The 19,975-nt window shown below is 39.6% G+C and overlaps 1 protein-coding gene across 1 annotated transcript in view; it reads right to left on the reverse strand.

Annotated features, from left to right (window-relative positions):
• LOC127659014 (acid-sensing ion channel 4-A-like) overlaps positions 1-19,975 on the reverse strand; it is a 167,336-nt gene that overhangs the window by 9,466 nt on the left and 137,895 nt on the right. Inside the window, exons 2-8 of the mRNA XM_052148621.1 lie at positions 14,823-14,967; positions 14,153-14,280; positions 4,986-5,139; positions 3,948-4,001; positions 2,586-2,739; positions 2,325-2,416; positions 1,704-1,783 (exon numbers count right to left, since the gene is read on the reverse strand). Coding sequence (XP_052004581.1) covers positions 1,704-1,783; positions 2,325-2,416; positions 2,586-2,739; positions 3,948-4,001; positions 4,986-5,139; positions 14,153-14,280; positions 14,823-14,967 — 807 coding nt within the window. The remainder of the gene's footprint in view (positions 1-1,703; positions 1,784-2,324; positions 2,417-2,585; positions 2,740-3,947; positions 4,002-4,985; positions 5,140-14,152; positions 14,281-14,822; positions 14,968-19,975) is intronic.

Genomic DNA, 19,975 nt, shown 5'->3' on the forward strand with positions numbered 1-19,975 from the left:
TTTATTTTATACCTTTGTAACGCAGTTCAATGGAAAGGAGGAGGCAAGAACCGGCTTGACGACATAAATAATATTTTAATGATTAACTTAAACAAAAGACAAACACACACACGACGGACATGTCCGTAAACGATCTCTCTCTCCTGCACCATCCTCCGCAGTCGGCCTTTATCCCTAAGCCTGATAAGGGACCAGGTGTGTAGAATCATGACCCGGCCCCGCCCTCCGCCCTGCCACATTCCTTCCTCGTTCTCTCAGGCTGGGGAGCCCCCGGCATGCCGTACATCCCCTCACCTCTTTCCCTGGGGAGGGGCGTGCCTTTCGCCCCGTCTGCCGGCAGGTCATCCCCATCTACCTGGATGAGGGAGGGGACAAGGGGAGGAAAACAGAAATACTAAAAATGGGGGGGTACTTCCTGTAACAGTGTACCCCCCCCCCCCCAAAAAAAAACACTGTACAATTTAAACGAGAGGGAAAAAGCCTACGCAGAGCGGCAGTGAGAGAGAGAGAGGAGAGAGCGATAAAAAATTTAAAAATCACTTACTCGCAAGTTCTCCGATACGACATAGTATGTTCCTCGGCCACTCCTCCACCCTCTAACGGACGACAGCCACACCTCTCCAGGCGGATCGGCACCTGGCGGATGGAATGCCCCGCCGCGTTCTCGGGGAACAGAAGGGTTCTCCCGCTCCAGGCGGTCAGCAGCGAGCCCCTCCCCGCTCGGCGTTTCAGCGGCTGGTAGGGGACTCCTCCGCCACTGGCAGCGGTCGGTTAGGAGCCCCTTCTCCCCTCGCGGTCGGCGGCCGTTCCTCCAATTCCAGGCGGCCGGGCTCCTTGTCCCCCAGCAGATGGCCGTGACTGCTCCATTGGGGTGGACGGTAGTGGCGAGAACTCTACTACGATGTATCCCTCCTCCTTCCCGGGTTTCTGCACCAGCTTAACGCAGCTCAATGGAAAGGAGGAGGCGAGAACCGGCTTGACGACATAAATAATATTTTAATGATTAACTTAAACAAAAGACAGACACACACACGATGGACATATCCGTAAACGATCTCTCTCTCCCGCACCATCCTCCGCACTCAGCCTTAATCCCTCTCGGAGGCTTGATTAGCCTGATAAGGGACCGGGTATGTAGAATCACGACCCCGGCCCCGCCCTCCGCCCTGCCACAATCTTCTTTAAATCGGCAGATGAGTTTTCAGCTAATGCAGCCTCTGGGCATACGAAAGCTACAATGAATGAAAGCAATATCCTCCTCTGGCTTTATGCCTTATAATGAAAAATAGCGCAAGGATTTGTGCGATTGCTACAGAATTCGCCAGGTCGTTAAGTCGTGTCGTGTACCACTGCATCTATTCGATTATCAGATAAACTGACTCTTAACAAGTGCAGGGGCTCAAGACCATCAGAGTGTCAGAACTCGCACCATGTACACCCAGCTTAGGGGTTGTAAACAGAGTTTTGCAACATCAGCTATTCTGCTACTGAGCTCAGAGGTCTCGTCTTATCTGCTCTTATAGGTCCAGAAACACTCTTTAGAATGTAGAGAGAGAGAGAGAGAGAGAGAGAGAGAGAGAGAGAGAGAGAGAGAGAGAGAGAGAGATGAAAGACACTGCAGGATTATCTGCAAGGGCACAGCTTTTGGTTAAAAATGAATGGAGGCAGAATACACACAGAGGGCCATAACAAAACATGGTTACCTCATATACATAGTCCAGAATCTCCAAGATGGTAAGAACACTGGCCCCTATGAAAAGACCCATCTGCCCACCAATGTCGCCTGAAAGCAAAAAAAAGTAAAAGAAAAAAAGGCAGATGATAACAACATAGATCTCTAGAATTCAGATTGTGCCGCAAAAATGTTTTTAAAGGTATGCTCAGTATTATAACTCAGTATTTATAAAATAAAGTTTTACCTCTACAGAAATATACATATTTTTTACATTGATTTTGTTTTAAATCATGTGCATTCACATTATATGAAGACTCCAATCTTATCGGTAGTCTTCTAAAAGCTGTAATATTTTATATGGACCAGTTCACCCTCATGGGGGCCACCATGTTGAGAACACATGTTGAACACAAACTGTTAATTTTTTATCTCAGTAACCCCATATTATTGTACACTTTGCTCAAGGAATAAATTACTCATGACTAACTCCACACCAATTGGTGTCAGAATAAGTACAAGACAACTGCCATGTCAGCCAGCATACCATAAACAAACAAAATTACTGAGAGCACATTTAAGCCCAGAAATGCTGTTCCAGTTCAAGTGGATTGAAACTTGCAATTGGTAAACTGAAGCATATGAGACCCACCTAACAATCCTGCAACGTCATATGCTTTTTTCTGTTCTATTGTTTCATAATTTAGAGCTTCAAAGAATACGTCCAATACCAGGAAGTTGTCTCTTAAATAAAAGGAGAAAACATTATAAAGCAGAAAAATCTTCATATTAAACTATTTGTGTGGATATCATATATCTGTATGATCAGTATATAAGATTTGATATTTTTAGTGCAAGTGTAAGATTTTGATATATTGATAAAATTTTAATGAAGGTGGAAAGGCTGGCACACCTTATGTACTCTTCTGACTTGTCGTATTTTCTTGATAGGTAGCGAGCAGAGCCTTTGCTGGGGATTTTTACCATGGAAAGCTCCTTACCATAACGTGTCAGGTTGCAGGGAGTTTCACAGAAGCATGCGTCACTTGAACTTTTCTGTAACAATGCTAAAATACACAGAGAACAGGACACAGAATGTTAGTTCAGGGCAGTAGAGCCAGAAGAAGCTGTATGCGAATGGGTTACACAAGTGTGTGTGTGTGTGTGTGTGTGTGTGTGTGTGTGTGTGTGTGTGTGTGTGTGTGTGTGTGTGTGAGTGCAGGTGTTCGTGCCCACTCCTGCTAACCCATTCTTCATTCATCAAAGTAATGTGGAGTTAACACCAACTGCTAAATGATCATTCATAAGATGCTTAAAAAACACACTCAGCATGTTGTTCAGATATAATTTGGTTTCTGAAGGGCATCCAGAAGAGAGAGCTTGCCCATCTCACACACACACACACACACACACACACACATACACACGCACAGCTTTCCTGAGAGTAACTATCATACTTTTGAATTTGGAAACACAAGATACTTCAAACATTTACTTGAAATTCTCTCCTTTTAGAATACAATAAAAAATTATGTAAACATGCCACCACACTTCTATATGATTTACATATTTATATGCAGATTTGTTAAACCATATTATTCCGTGTGTTTTCTTTATTTCCATATTTCCACGTGTCCTGGATTTAGGTGACAAAAAAAAACCATCCACCATACAATGCAAATAAAGACATACATTTCAATTAAAGTTAACTATCGAAAGTAGAGAATTTAGTCTGAATATCTGAATAGCTCAACACTGAATGTAAGTAGTCCTTTCTTCTAAGATACTGTATATCTGGATTTAGCTCAGCTACCCATTAAATGGGGTCAGGATTCCTTTTGACTGGGGAGATAATTAAATGTCTGGCTTATTAGATAAGGACCATAATAATTGTACTGATACATCTCTCATCATCAACTTTTCATGAGCCGCTCCATTTATGAGCATAATAAAATCAGTGGAACGAGACGCCTTCAGTGAACGATAACGCTCTGAGGATATTAGAGTCTAAAGCGCTGCAGGGATCTCTCCAATTTATGATGCTGTGTAAAGGATGTAGAGTGCTATGAGGGTACAGGGCACAAACTTCTTTCTCAGTCTACAGCTCTCATGAAACACAAATAATCACAAGAGTAATCCTGAGTTCCCCACCCCAGCTAACCAACACACCACACCAAGCAAATGTTTGTTTATGAGGCATTTAATGATTTGTAGCCTCTAACTCCAGAGACATTACACTCCAGGGGAGTTGCAAAAATGAAAAATGCTTGCTTACCAAGTGCTTTGTCCACACATTTGATTTTGCTGGGAGTACAGATATCGGCATCCCCTGAGAGAGAAAAAAATACATAATGACTCGGATCAATCAAAAGCTAAATAATTGCTGTTATTTAACTGCCAGAGAAGAAAAAGCATGAGAGGCCAAGAAAGAGGCAGCACATTGAAATCGCAGATCCGCTTTATTATCCATCCTAAAAGATGTAGGACAGCATGTGACTGAGGGAGATTCCATTTGCCCATATCTCCATCATAAGCATCTGTCTAGGCCTAATTGCAGCCAGAATGGGCCAATCCAGACCCTCCCCAAAGGCACATTTATAAAGTCTTTAAAAAGCAAACCCCATTGACACAAAATGCCACAGGAGGTCCAGTTCACCACCCAAATCCATCAACACAGCAACCAATCTGGAGAAATATGTATGTCACCTACTGTAAAAGAAAAATGGGCTTTGAGGTAATGCTTTTGGAACAGTTACTCTATTCAATTTGCATTATAGGAGATTGATTTGGGAGCATAGAAAGTAGAAAGGCAGAGGAGCAGAGCCTCTGTTAGGGCCCAGCCACCACCAGTCAAACACTCCCTAAAAAGCCACACTGATAACAAGTCAGGTGTGGTGGAGTTAATTCGAAAAGTGGTTTCTGGGTTTCCGAATGCCCCTTAGTCCATAAGTTGTCGGTTTTCTCAGAGAGGGCTTCAAAAGAGAAAATAAGTACTCGTATTTGTTTTTGTGGTTAGTGAGCCAGCTCATGTGGAACATAAGAAATTAGCCGTGCTGGCTTCATCATATCTTTCCTCGAGGGATGTCTGTCAGATTGTGATTATCTTAATTTTCCCTCCAATCACTGAATGAGCAAACAGAGCTCCTTGTATTGACGGTAAGTTAATTTAGATTCTAGCATTAAGCTTTCAGCTCCACTGCCTGAAGTAAATTAGATAAGACGAGTTTATTTATTTAGTATTTTAGCAATTAGCTAAATACATTAGCACACTGAGTAGGCTGAGTAGGAAACGTTTGTGGTGGTGTAGTGTTACCCGGCATGTGCACCATCCTGCATTTGCACTCACGCAGCACCTCAAGAGTCTCACAACGCAGGTGGCATGCGCTGATGCTGTAGGTATCGTAACCCGGGATCATCTGCTCACTGGTGGAGCGGCAGTTCCCCCAAGGCTGGGGCAGGTAGGTCAACTACAAACAGAGAGAGAGAAAGAAGAAAGAAAGATATATATATATATATATATATATATATATATATATATATAAAGGTTATGGGAGCGAATGGAAACAGTACAGTGAAAAAGGATTTGATTTTATTACTTATATTTTTGTGTATTTTTCATATTAAATTGTTTTAGATTTTCAAATGAGATATAACATAAAACAAAGGCAACCTGAGTAAATGCAAAATAAGTGTTTCATATATATATATATATATATATATATATATATATATATATATATATATATATATATATATATATATATTATTGAAGCAAAAAGTTATCCAACACCTATATCACCCATGCGAAAATCTAACTGCCCCCTTAATCTTAAACAGCAACAACTGCAACCAAACTCTTCCAGATCAGTCTTTCACAATGCTGTGGTGGAATATTGGCCCACTCTTCTGTGCAAAACTGCTTTAGTTCAGCCACATTTGAGTGCTTTTGAGCATGAACTGCCCATTTAAGGTCCTGCCACAGCATCTCAATCGGGTTCAAGTCAGGACTTTGACACTTCAAAACTTTAATTTTGCTACTTTTGAGCAATTCAGAGGTGGACTTACTCTTATGCTTAGGATCATTGTCTTGCTGCATATCCAGTTGCGCTTGAGCTTCAACTCACGGACAGATGACCAGAAGTTCAGCTTTAGGATTTTCTGGTAAAGAGTAGAATTCATGTTTCCCTCAATTATTGCAATTTGCCCTGGCCCTGAAGCAGCAAAGCATCCCCATACCATCACACAACCACCACCATGCTTGACCATAGGTATTATGTTCTTTTTGTGGAATTCTGTGTTTGATTTTTGCCAGATGTTACGGGACCCCTGTCTTCCAAACATTTCCACTTTTGACTAATCAGTCCACAGAACATTCTCCCAAAAATTTTGGAGGATCATCAAGGTGTTTTTTGGCGAAATTCAGATAAGCGTTAATGTTTGTCTGGGTTAGCAATGGGTTTCACCTCATCACTCTTCCATGGTTGGCATTTTTGGTTAGTGTCTTTCTGATAGTGGAGTCATGAATAGTGACCTTTATTGATGCGAGAGAGGATTTCAGTTCCTTTGATGCTGTCGTTGGCTTTTTTGTGACTTCCTGGATGAGTCGTTGTTGTGCTCTTGGAGGAATTTTAGAATACATTTTGCACTTGAGTTAAAGTACTGATAACCTGATGAAATATTACTCCAGTTAATGTATGAGTGCTCCATTTAAATTAGCTTTTGAGTAAAAGTACCTACTTTTGATTGTACAGTACTTTATTTATTTATTTGATTTAACCTTTATTTAACCAAGAAGTCCCTTGAGATTTAATCTCCTTTTCGAGGGAGACCTGGCCAAGAAAGGACACCATTACAAAATAACAAAATTATAAAATCAAGCACAACAAAAACAGAAATAGGACAAAAATGAAAACACATTAATACAAACAAAGTCTTCTAACTCTTCAGTTAAACAGTTTTTTTTTTAATCAAAGTTTTGAACTCTCTCAAGGAGACAAAATGATTAAGCTGTAGTGTTCTGAAGGTTATTCCATGACCGCAACATTAGAGAAAGCTGTTCTACCAAGTTCTGAGTAAATCCTGGGTACCCTGTGAAGAAGCCATCTAGAGGATCAAGAATCATAACAGCTATTGATAAGTAATAGAAGTTTACCCAGTATGGCTTTGTAAATAAAAATATACCAATGCTGTCTCCTTAATGTTAATGAAGGCCAAGAGACCAAATCATAAAGTACACAATTATGGGTACTAGGCTACTAATTGGTAATAAAACATACAGAACTATGATACACAGACTCTAGACAGTGAAGTATAGAGGAGGCAGCATACATGTAAAAAATATCCCCATAGTCTAGAGCACTTAAGAATATAACCTGTACAAGTGTTTTCCTAACTACAAAATTAAGGCAGGCAATTTTTTGATAATACAAACCCAGCCTAATCCTCAGCTTCTTCACTAGGTGCTCAATATGCACTCTATGTGAGTTCCCTCCTAAAGTATGAATGCCAACAATATCTGTGGTCTGAAAGTGAGCTCTGGAGAAGATCATGAATTTGGTTTGCTTAGTATTAAGTACCAACTTAAGATCATACAATGAGACTTGGAGCTCATCAACTGTCTCGCTCAGAGAAGAGGCAACTGAATAGACTATAGTACCATCTGCATAAAATGCACTTTAGCTGTAGGCATGTCCTTCCCAATGTTATTTTCAAAAATAGAAAATAAGACAGGGGCTAAAACTGAACCTTGGGGGACTCCCATAGAGATCTTGAAAAAGCTTGACTTATATCCATCTGTATATACACAATGAGTTCTATCTGCATGGTAGTTCTTGAACCAATCTAAAGCCTTGACACTCAACAATATCACGGAGTCTGCCTAACAGCAGCTCATGGTCAACAGAATTAAATGCCTGAGACAGATCAACAAACAGAGCAGCACAATGCTGCTTTCTGTCCAAGGCATTGATAATATAATTTGTTACCAACATTGTAAAAGTCATATGCCGGTCACAGGGTAAATTAATATTTTTCTCTTGGTGTTGTATTAATCCCTGCCATCAGGAGTCACTGTTAGTACCCTGGGTGTATATACAGAGGAAGCAGAAGAGTAAGAGGCAGATCAATTTGTATTCCTCATGGTGTATTATGGTCCCACACCTAAATCATTGATTGAGAAACTCAAATAAGTGCTGTTTTATTTCATGATTGTTAATGTTTCTCTTTTATGTTAGATTTTGTGTTGAAGAGCCTTTGTTTGTTGAATATGTTTGTTAGGTTTTGTATTCCAGAAGTTCTACTTAATTGATCCTGAATGGAAACTTTGTTTCTTTTATAGAGAATTTATTTTCTGAGAATGACATAACACCAAAAAAACAAAAAAAGTTAATGGGAGGAGCAGCACACTATGGAAACAGCAGTCCAAGAAAGCACAGGGGCGGATGGCCAGGAGACCAGAGCAGATCAGGCGGATGGCCAGGAGACCAAGGAAACCAGAGCAGATCAGATCAGGCAAATGGCCAGGAGACCAAGGAGGAGCCTGCAGACAATCAGGAGGACAATCCAGAACCGATGGAGGAGAAGTCTCTGGGAAGGTGTATGGAACTGCTGGAGGAGGAGTATCTGGGAAGGCGGATGGAACAGATGGAGAAGGAGTCTCTGAGAGAGCGTACAGAGTCATTGAAGACTCTGAGGGCAGAGTCACCATAGTCAGGAGCGTTGGAAGCAACTGGGAAATGACCTCCGTGGTCGTGAGCACAGGCTGTGACAGGGGAACGGCCTCCATTGTCGTGGGCACAGGCAGTGACAGGGGAATGGCCACCTTGGTCGTGAGCATGGGCAGCGACAGGGGAATGGCCACCTTGGTCGTGAGCACGGGCAGCGACAGGGGAATGGCCACCTTGGTCGTGAGCACGGGCAGCGACAGGGGAATGGCCACCTTGGTCGTGAGCACGGGCAGTGACAGGGGAATGGCCACCTTGGTCGTGAGCACGGGCAGCGACAGAGGAATGGCCACCTTGGTCGTGAGCACGGGCAGCGACAGGGGAATGGCCACCTTGGTTGTGAGCACGGGCAGCGACAGGGGAATGGCCACCTTGGTCGTGAGCACGGGCAGCGACAGGGGAACGGCCACCGTGGTCATGAACACGGGCAGTGACAGGGGAGTAGGAGCCCTACTTCTCTTCCGCTACGGACGGGAATGAGCACAGCTGTGAGAGACTCGGAAGGTGGAGCTGTGGGAGGCTTGATGAAGGAAGGCAGAGAATTGGGAGGCTCAAAAGGCGGGGCCATGGGAGGATCGAAGGATGGAGTCATGGGAGGCTTGAATGGCGGAGCCATGGAAATTCTACTAGGGCAGAAACGGGCGTGAACACTGACTCTGGAACGGACGAGGCTGGCAACGCCGGCTCTGGGACGGAAGAGGCTTCAAGAACAGGTTTGTTGGCCATGGCAGGCATGGGCTTTGGCTCGTTGGCTGTGGCAGGTGTGGGCGCCGGTAGCGACACGGTGTTCCCTCCATACCCCAGAGTGTAAAGAGAGAATGTGAACTTCAAAGCAAGGTCAATAAACTCTACTAAAGAGAGTTCACAACTGCCTCTAGACATGCAGGACTTCACCGGCTCATTGAGTCCAAGGCGATAGATGTCCTTAAAAACAAAGCTCTCCCCAATCAAAATCCTGGGTGAGACTGCAGAAACACTCCATGTACTGCTCTGTGATTAGGTCTCTCTGTTTGAGATGCAGCAGTTGCAAAGACGCTAGATACATGGTTGCAGGTCAGTTGCTCTGTAACGAATGCAGGAAGTCAAGAGAGCAGGATCTAAGTGCAGCTTTACTTTAATAATAAAATGAGTCCAGATACAAAACTTGGAAAACATAGAAAAAAACTAAACTAAACTAAAACTCAGGAACAGAACACACATCACATGGGGGTAACAGGAAACAACAACTGACCAAGACTAAGCAAACACAAGGACATTAAATACATTGGGGCAAACAAGGTAAACACAAAACAGCTGGGAACAATCAGGGCAGGAACCAGGAACAGAGACACAAGAAGGGAAACACAACATTTTAAACTAAAAGTCTCTTAAACACCTAGCAACCTCTGGTGGCCACTTGGGCAAAAGTCTCAGGTGTGACAGGTACCATGACCTAATCTAAAACCAGACTGTCTTTCACTTAAGATATTATTGTCAGCCAAGCATTTTTTTCAAAAAATGAGCAAAAGTAGAAAGTTAGGATATAGGGTGATTGTTGTTTAAATCAGAAGGGTCCCCACCATTTGGTAAAGGGAGAACATAGGCTGCTTTCCAAATTTTAGGGATGGTATTAGTCTGGAGACTAAAAACATATAAGCAATATGCTCTGCAATAAAATCAGCTGCAAGCTTTAGGAGATAGGGATCCAGATTCTCGGGTCCAGGCGTAAATACAAAGGGATCCCTATGTAAGTCTGTACATGATAAAGATATCATAAATTTAGAATTATAGCTCCCCAAATCTACTACATATGTATTAAAATAGACCCTGCTTATATAAAATGTTTCTTAAAATGCCCAACAACATCATATTTCCTCTTACTTTCAGTTGAGTTAACCAAAATGTGCTCAAGGAGGCCTAAAGTGGAATTGGAGCATGACAATGAGTTTATCTGTTTCCAGAATTGATTACATTTTCCTAAATAGATTTTAACTAATATTCTGACTTAGATGTTCTAGTCTGACTTGTGCATTTATATTTCAGAGCTCTAAAAGCAAGAGACTTATTGGATCTAGCATTGGCCCAGAAGGCGATCCTTTCCCTGATCAGGTTAGATAATTTAACTGTGAACAAAGGGTTGTCCCTCCCAGGGATAATAATAATTTCGAATAATTCCTAATTTCTTTACATGGGCATCCTTATTGCAAATCGACATGAAATAATTATACAAATGTTCCCATGCACACTCCACATCATGAATTAAACATACTCAATATCAACATTGTACAGATCATGCAGAAATGCTTGTCCTTCAAATCTTTTACCTTTTAAAAACATAAACTTGGGTAATTAAATTTATTTTGTTATTTGGGGTTGAGCCTAGTAGAAGCATTTATAAATTGCATGAGATTTAGAGAATCACACAATACCTTAATGCAATCTGATGCAGATTAAAGCAAATCCCAAATTAGATAAATCAAGAGAATTAATTCAGAATCATTTAGACTGTGTAAGGCATCAGAAAGAGAGGAGAAGGCTTCTTTTGAAGCTGACAACAGTCTATAACAGCCAGTGATAGTAAAGTGAAAATATTTGGATATATTCACCTTAACAGTGAGCAGTTTATACTGTCTAGTTTTAGTCATAGACTGTGACATGGTGCTACAAATTTTGGATTTAACATAAATCGCAACTCCACCACCTTTACCAACTCGATTGGATCTATAAACATTGTAACCATCAATTAGAGTCAAATTGTCAGGTATTTTTTTTTTTTAACCAAGTTTCTGATAAAACCATAATATCCATGTCCATTGTGACAGTCCAGAGCTTTATCATTTAACATTAAAATGCACACGGCCAAGTCTGGATCTACTTTTAAAGTCTGCTGGTGTGAGTATATTTTGCATAGGGCTGGGTTTGTTTGCAAATTCCCAGATAACAACAGCAGCAGCAAAATAACACACTTTAATTTCCCAGTACATTTATTGATAATATATTCAGCGTCTCTGGAAATAAAGTGCAGGGAGTCCTTTTGCACAATGAGAACGTCATTCAGAGCATTCAGAGATTGTAGGTACGGCAGAATGCTCACTTGTGTCTGGGAGTTATAATACATTTGCTGTTGCATGGGGCGAATTTATTTATGATGATTAAATGAGTCTCTGTCAGAGAGTTTATAAGACTTGATGCATAAGGCAAGAGTCGTTTTCTATATTTTATATTTTTGCTTATTTATATTATGCTTGATATCAACTATAATCAGAAGCTATGCAATCATATTCATATATTCACATATATGTACTCAGTTTTATTTTCTTTCATATCATCACTGTAATGTTATCATTATATTCATGCTTTATGCCTTATGTATCCAATGTTCCCTTGAGATACACATGTGAGACCAAATGTATTCATTTGGTTCTTTAATATAGGAGTTTGTTACCCTTTTGACCTGCCTGTTACCATTTTGACCTCATGAGGCTTCAGAGCTGGAATGAGAGAGCATAGTTTATGACTGTTATTGCAGACATAGTACAGACATAGACCTAGTACACAACTGGATATGTATACGAAACACCTGTCCTCGTATCTCGCTGAAATAGGTACATTTACGAGTCGTTTGCATAAATAAATATACGAGTGGGGCTGTAGTCTGTCTTTCCACTTAAACCACAATTTTCACACTTCTATAGGTCATAACAGCCTGACCTGACATTTAGGGTTATTACATCATTGTGCAGAAGTTTCTGTACCTAATAAGGAAGTGCCTACTGGCTTACGAATATTTGTCTAAAACTAACCACTCCTGCTCTCTAGCTCTCCGCATCTAATCTCCAACTTTGAGGGCACATCTCAGCTCATCTCTGTACTTTTACCATTTACTTACATAGTTAATTAGATAAAGACAAGACTTTGTGTTGTTAGGTTTATTCCTTGGGCATATCCTTAGGATATATCTTCTTTATATTTATAATCAAACTGTATTTTCTGTATTATCGCATTTATTCTCAGTATTCCTTATTTCATTTTTATTAATTGATTAATTTTTACAAATTAAAGTTGCTATTCATTCTACAAATCATCTGATTTATTGAAGTCACTTCCATCTGCTGGATCATGCTGCATCAAGACTTAAAGAGTGAGATGATGAATATCCACTCACTATAGTCCAGCAAGACCAAGGAGACACATATTATGGAATAAATAAGCCAACACATACATGATGCCTGCGTAAAGAAACGCAGAGAATAAAGTAAGAGATGCTCAGATGGCTTTGTTGTAGCGAGGAGTTGGCTTCAGGATTGTGAGTTGTTGAGAAAGCACATGGAGTAGCAATGCAGAATCCACTGAGTCAGCCGCATGGGTCTAGGTGGGCGCGCACAGCACAGTAGAATATCCAGGAATATCCAGTTACACTCAACCATATGTGGTCACTAATGAACAAATAGCAGACCAGCAGGCAGGTTAGGTAATTACATCAGGCCTCCACCAGCTCACATAGGTCTTCTAAAACCCAGCAGCAATAATCACTTTTGGATTGTTGAAAAAAGCCAGAAGAGAGTTCACTATGCACCTCTCTTGAGTAGATGTAAAAAGTCACTATCCTTAGCTGGATTGTCAGTATAAAACACAGAAAAACAAATAAAATTTAGAGCTCATATGCAAGCACACAAACAAAGGACTGGACTGGCGGCCATCTTGGACTTCAAACTTAAGTATCAAATGTAAAAGTAATGGTTTTTATGGACTCTATATTTTTTTAACTGTTGCAATTCAATATGCTTGTATTTAATAATTTAAGCAGAGAGGGGCCTAATGTTCAGGCACCCCATTTGTGTGGGACAGCAGTTTTCTGGAATGAGTCAAAATTAAGATATTATGCATTTGAATGTAGTGGAGTAAAATTATAATGTTCAAAAAAGGATAGTTCACACAAAAATGGAAATTATCTCATAATTTACTCACCCTCAAGCCATCCCAGATGTGTATGACCTTTTCTCCAAAAAGCACATAAAGGCATCATAAACGTTATCCATACGACTCCAGTGTTTTAATCCATATCTTCTGAATTGATATGACAGGTGTGGGTGAGAAACTGGTCAATATTTAAGTCCTTTTGAGCTAGAAATTCTTCTCCCTTCCCAGAAGGGGGTGATATGCATGATGAATTAGAATAACCAAAAACACAAGAAGAATAAAGTGAAAGTTAAAGTGGAGATTGACTGAGCGGTGGCGAGAATGTTTGTTTGTATGTTTGTTTTTCACCCACACCTTTCATATCACTTCTGAAGACATTGATTTAACAGCTGAAGTCACATGGATTAATTTAATGCTGACTTATGTGATTTTTGGAGCTTAAAATATTTGGCACCTATTCACTTGCATTGTATGGACCAAAAGTGATGAGAAATTTTTCAAAAAATCTTCATTTGAGTTCAGCAAATGAAAGAAAGTCTGGGGTGGCATAAGGGTTAGTAAATTATGAGAGAAATTACATTTTTGGGTGAACTATTCCTTTATCAAATTAAAAATACTTTGTTACTCTACCATACGTGAACCCTGAAAGAGTCTTTCAATAAATCTTAAAAAGGGACTGATGATGATAAATAACTAAATTTAGTGAAGTTTATTCTTTCTTTCTTTTTTGTTTATTTATTGCAGTGTAGGAGGGACATTGTTGTGACTTGTAACTAGGTATTTGGATTGTCTGATCTGCTCACAGGACACACTTGACCTTTAAAGTTTGAGAAGCACTGATCTAAAGAAATGGTCATACTCTTTGCTCTTGACAGGAAACGAAGGTCTGGAATCCTGGAGAGACTCCAAAGCCCAGCTGATGGATGTAGGGTGGTTCTTCCTGACTGTGGATCTGAACACGGATTCCTGCCTCTAAAGATGTCTCATCTGCAAAATAAATAAATAAAATGATGAGAAAGAAAAAGAGTAAGAGAGCAGAACAGGGCAGAGAACACAAAGATAAGCCTCACAAATCCTTCTATAAAAATGAGAAAAACAACTAATAAAACTGGAATTTGAAATTCTGAACTGAAACTGAAAATGTTGATCTACAGATTGTGCAGACACACCTCTGAGAACCAGAAAATATAGGATGACTTTGGAACTTAATTAAATTGCACAATTAATGTAAGTAAAAAAAATGCTATGGCAGAAGTAACCCATTCACTCTTTAAATCACATCTTCTACAGATCATTTGCTTCAACTCAACATAGTCTCACTCTCATCATCTACCCACCTTCATGCCACTCCAAGCTTTTAAACATATTGACAAGTCCTCTTGCATACAAAGTAAATACTCTACCAGCAGACTTACACACCTTATATTTGTTTAAAGAACTACTTAATTGTACATACTAGTGCCCCCACAGATAAAAAAAAAAAATAGATGCACTGGGGGAAATCACCTCAGTATGTCATTAAAACTCACTTGTCTCCTTCCAGATTGGCAGATATTCATCCTGTTGAATGTCCAACATGATCTCCAGCCCGTTTCCCATCCCTCCTTGCTTCGTCTTCCTGGAGGTTGTTTTGTTTCCATTGAAAGTGTAGCATTTCCCGTATCTTGTATAAACCTATGAAAAAAAAAAAAAAAAAAAAAACATGAATCATTAAAAATGTCAGAGTCTGGCATTGGGGAGGCCAAAACAACAAATATGCTGGAACATTTGGGAGACATAATCTTTGTTTATCCAGGGTTTAATATCTTAAGGATGAACCTTTTGATCCCTCAAAGCGATGCCTTTTGAAGGTGTTTATGATTCAAGTGGGAAAAGGTCACTTTAAACATCCAAAGTTTTGAGGCATTCAAATCTTTACAGAAGACTTAGAAGAATGTTTTCCAGCTTTCAGTAAATGAAAGGAGAAATAAAATACATTATCCCTGTCAGTGGGTATTTGTATTCTGTGGGAAAGCAAACAATGTTTTTTCTATCTCAATCCTGTCATATTCATTTTGACAAGAGATTGAGACAGTCCATACTACATTAACATGCAATGTGTTTGTTCCTCAAAGAAGAGAAATACGAATAGTCCACATCCTCAGGAAAACAAATTCTCCTCCAAAGTGAACTGATCACATCAAAATAATTGCTCCATATGGGTAAAATAGATAAGAGTAGACACAATCAATATCAATAAACGTTTGAAGCTGGACATAATAACCTTTCCCTAAACCACAGCCACCAAATAAAAAAAAGAAGAAAAAAAAAGCACACCATTTGATGTTTATAGTTCTTTTCTCCCTTCAAGTAAAAGTGACAAAAAGAATATTATTCAGAGTCCTGTAATGAAATTTTCAAGAATCAAAGACAAAAACACTGACAAATAAATGCCAGGAGGGAATAGATCAACAAAAAGGACAGATAGTTGACACAGTAATAACAAGAACTCTAAATGGGTTTCCAATGCCTCAGAATACAGAACAACAACAAGCAATAAAATCAACCACTGTCAAAGAAAGTTCTAGAGATGATAGAGCTTTTAACTTTAGTCCTGGGGACCTGGAAACCCATTTGTTCTGACATTTTCTGACCAGAACGTTTTTGGTTCCAACCTTTAGCATGAACAGCATGGCTATGGTTATTATCCTGCTAGACCAGCATAAGCAGCCTGGAATATCTTAGAAATTCATACTGGTCTAAGATGGTCTTTTCAGCAGGGTGATTGACTTTAAAAATCATTGTTATAAATCAGCCACATTTCTGTGATGGCAGTGCTTGTTCTGATGAGGAGTGACATTAAGGGGCCACACTTGCATGTAACACATGACTGTTCATTCAGCATCCTGCGTGTGGAGTCTGATCTCAGCTGGCTCTGTGCCGAATCAAAGCGAGCCTCTCTGAGCGGTATGTGCCTGCAGTAATTGCCAGCTGCAGCTGTGGACACAGTTCCTCATACAGCTGCAGTTAAAGCTGGTGACAGACACTGATTTTACAAGCAGACGGTGGTAAAACTGGATAAAAGAACACAGATATAAACATAATTTAATTCAATCAGACTACATACAGACAGACAATATATAAACACATAGGCATATTTAAGCAATAAGGTTTGAGGAGCTGTGTTATATTGTGAATATATGGTTGAAGACAACAAATAATAAAACAAATAATAAATACAAAAACAAAAAACAAACATATTTTTTCTTGTTGTCCTCTAATTTCTGTCTTGGATAGTATTTTTCTGATGCAATTGAAACTTTGTAATGCAGCACTTTTGTACTAATGTCTCCTGAAGATGAATTGCTTATGCTGTTATCCCACAGTTTTGCTTTAAAACTTCAACTTTCAGGGGAGAGTGAGCTTTGTGTTCTCAAATGATGTTTTAGGAGGGCAATGGAAGCTTTCCCATCATGCAGCAGTGGAAACGGCTTCTGGCACAGTCTCTTCTGCCTCATTTCACTGCTTTAGAGCCCAGTGCCCAGAGCACCACTGATTGATGGACCATTTTCTCTGGTAACATCTCGCCCAAAGTCAGCAAAGGTAAACAGTCAACTTTTGCCTGTTCCCAGAAACAGCCACCCAGCTGTAGTTTGCTCCTAAAACCCCCAGTGCACAGCTGTCTCTGTTTGATAAATTATGGGCATTTAAATTTTTATCTAAATCTTTTTATCTAAAGTGCATCTACATTTACATATTTGACAATGATATTATCCAAATCAAATAACAGTGCACTGAAAACATACACATTTTATCAGTATGTACAGTGTATGCTCAAGGAGAGTTAAAACCATGACCTTGGTGCTACTAGCGCCATGCTCTACCAGTTGAGCTACAGCAAATAGATCTGGATCTAACACTGGTTCTGTATCTGTATCTGTATGTATATTAGATTGAAAAGCATTTCTTCTCTCCATATGTTAATATGCCATCAAAAATCTGTACATTTCAGTGTTACACCTGGGGAAAAATATAGAACGCCCTTTTTGGATAAATATTTCTATTCCATTGCAACATCATCAGCAAAAGTTAACCTGAATTTAATGAATTAGAAATTACAGTAATTTAGCAGCCTGGAGGAGGAGAGAATAATTTTATTCTTGCAAATACAATATTTGCTTACCTTTGAAAATGTTAGTAGAAAAACTACTAAAATGCGAGCTTTCAGCAGCAACCCCTTTAAAAGACTGACTGAAAAGCATTTGCATAAATCTTTCCTTTCCACTAAGACTTACTTAATTGAGCTTAATATCTGGCCATTAGCTGTCCTCAGACAGTATTTTCCCATCCAAATTACTTTGTTTTTCTCCTATTACTTGCTCTTCCTTGCTGCACTGAATTTCCACACCAAAATGAAGCACAACCAAAAGCCTCTCATTTATGGCAGCCAGATGGATTCCACAGCTCGTTGTTCTTAAATTATCCAGGGAAGCTACACGAGAACTTCAGTTTCTTAACATGCTGTATGTGAGTTGGCCTAAAGTATCTGTGAATAAAAGTGGGTTTAAATTCAGCACTCGTGTTTTAAGGATTTGATATAAGGATCATATACATTTTTAGAATCAGGGTTGTTGAGAGTGTAAAATATCCTAAAAATTGTGTTGTATGGTCAGATGTGGTGCTTTAATTGATGGGATGTTGAATCAAACATCTTGTTTTATCCAAGAGGCATGCCTGATGGGTATTGGGGAAAACACATTTGAGCTTTTTCTGTATCATATACACATACACATACGTAGTGCAAATTTAAATACAAATCTGTTATATACAATGCAAGAGAATAAAATGGCAGAAGAAGTTGGATGTGTTGGATAAATATAAAGAGACTAAGCTTTATATTGCACGTAATTATTGCTCAATGGGGCAGTTTTAACTGTTCATGAGATGGATAGCCTGAGGGGAAAAACTGTTCCTTTGCCTGAAATTTCTGGTGCTCAGAGCTCTGAAGCATCGGCCAGAAGGCAACAGTTAAAAAAGGTAGAGGGCTGGGTGTGTGGGGCCCAGAGTGATTTTACCAGCCCTTTCCCTCACTCTGGAAGTGTACAGTTCTTGAAGAGAGGGCAGGGGGCAACCAATAATCCTCTCAGCAGTCCGAACTGTCCTTTGTAGTCTTCTGATATCCAATTTCATAGATGCACCAAACCAGACAGCTATTGAAGTGCAGAGGACAGACTCAATGACTGCTGAGTAGGACTGTATCAGCAGTGCCTGTGGCAGGTTGAACTTTGTCAACTGGCGAAGGAAGTACAACCTCTGCTGTGCCTTTTTCACAGTGGAGTCAATGTAGGTCTCCCACTTCAGGTCCTGTGAGATGGTAGAGCCCAGGAACCTGAATGACTCCACTGCTTCCACAGTGCTGTTAGAATTGTGAGGGGGGTCAATGTTTGGGTGTCCACAATCAGTTACACAGGTCATTTACTCAATTACTCTAACCTTTTTTTTCTATCCAGAAATTCATGTTACAAGACATGTGGAATATGTCATGTATTAAGCCACCAAAGTGTTACTGACACATCACAAGCACGTACCACTCCTGACTAGAAGCATTATTTTGAGTTTAAAAAAGTACTTAAATATTTATATTTTTCATGCCAAATATGATTGTGTTGATTTAGAAGACATTAATTTAACAGCTGGTGTCATATGGATGATGTTTATGCTGACTGTCTGTGATCTTTGGAGCTTCAAAAGAGAAATCTCCATTCACTTGCATTTTAAGGACCTACTGAGCTAAAATATTTTCTATTTTTCTTCAAATGTGTTCTGGTTAAGAAAGAAAGTCATACACACCTAAATCATGAGGGTGAGTAAATAATGAGAGAATTGTCATTATTTAGTGTGGGGGTACGTGAGGTGACAATGGGGGTACGTGAATAACATTCTGAGATTTACCATTCTTTCAATTTCATCACAGTCTATAATAACGTTCAAACCCAGTTCATGTATTTCTCACTGGCAAAAAGTATTTTGTGTGCCCTCTAGTGTAGAAACAACAAAATGGTTGTCATAAAGGTCAGAAAAATATACAATGAAATAACCCTATCATTTGCGGTAAAACAAAAAAAATGCATTGATTCATTCGTCGTGCATCACACATGTATCTTTTTTCGCCAGCCCAGCACACTGCTAGTAGGTGATGTAGCTTAGTCATTGCAATTCAAATACTTCACTGTTTTAACAGACTCGCACATGTCAGTCATCCACGATTTTAGTTTAGTCTTTTTTAAAACGCCATTTGTATTTAAGGTTAGATGCATAGGGAGTTTTGATTATGATGGTATAAGTTCATAAGCTTTGATGACAGGTGTCAAACATTCAGCAGCACCAAATAGTTTTCCACATTTACACGCAGTAATTTTCAATCAAATTTGCTTGCAAGGTAGACACCTGTTTTTACATTGTTGCATGATGTTTTTTCAGCAAAAAACACCATGCAACTATCAGTGTCAAATGTAACACAAAAAGCACCTTGAGCTGACTGCGCAATTGTACAGTTATTTACCCGCAATGCTTGAATTTGGCAGGCAATGACATACCTGAAATGATGCACAATTCCAGTCACAGAACCGAACGCTATTCTTGCATACCATGATGAGGGGGGACTTTTCAAGTTATGCAGCTATATCATATCTAACATTCCCAT

Source organism: Xyrauchen texanus, chromosome 18 (genome assembly GCF_025860055.1).
Source record: "Xyrauchen texanus isolate HMW12.3.18 chromosome 18, RBS_HiC_50CHRs, whole genome shotgun sequence".
Classification (NCBI taxonomy): domain Eukaryota; kingdom Metazoa; phylum Chordata; class Actinopteri; order Cypriniformes; family Catostomidae; genus Xyrauchen; species Xyrauchen texanus.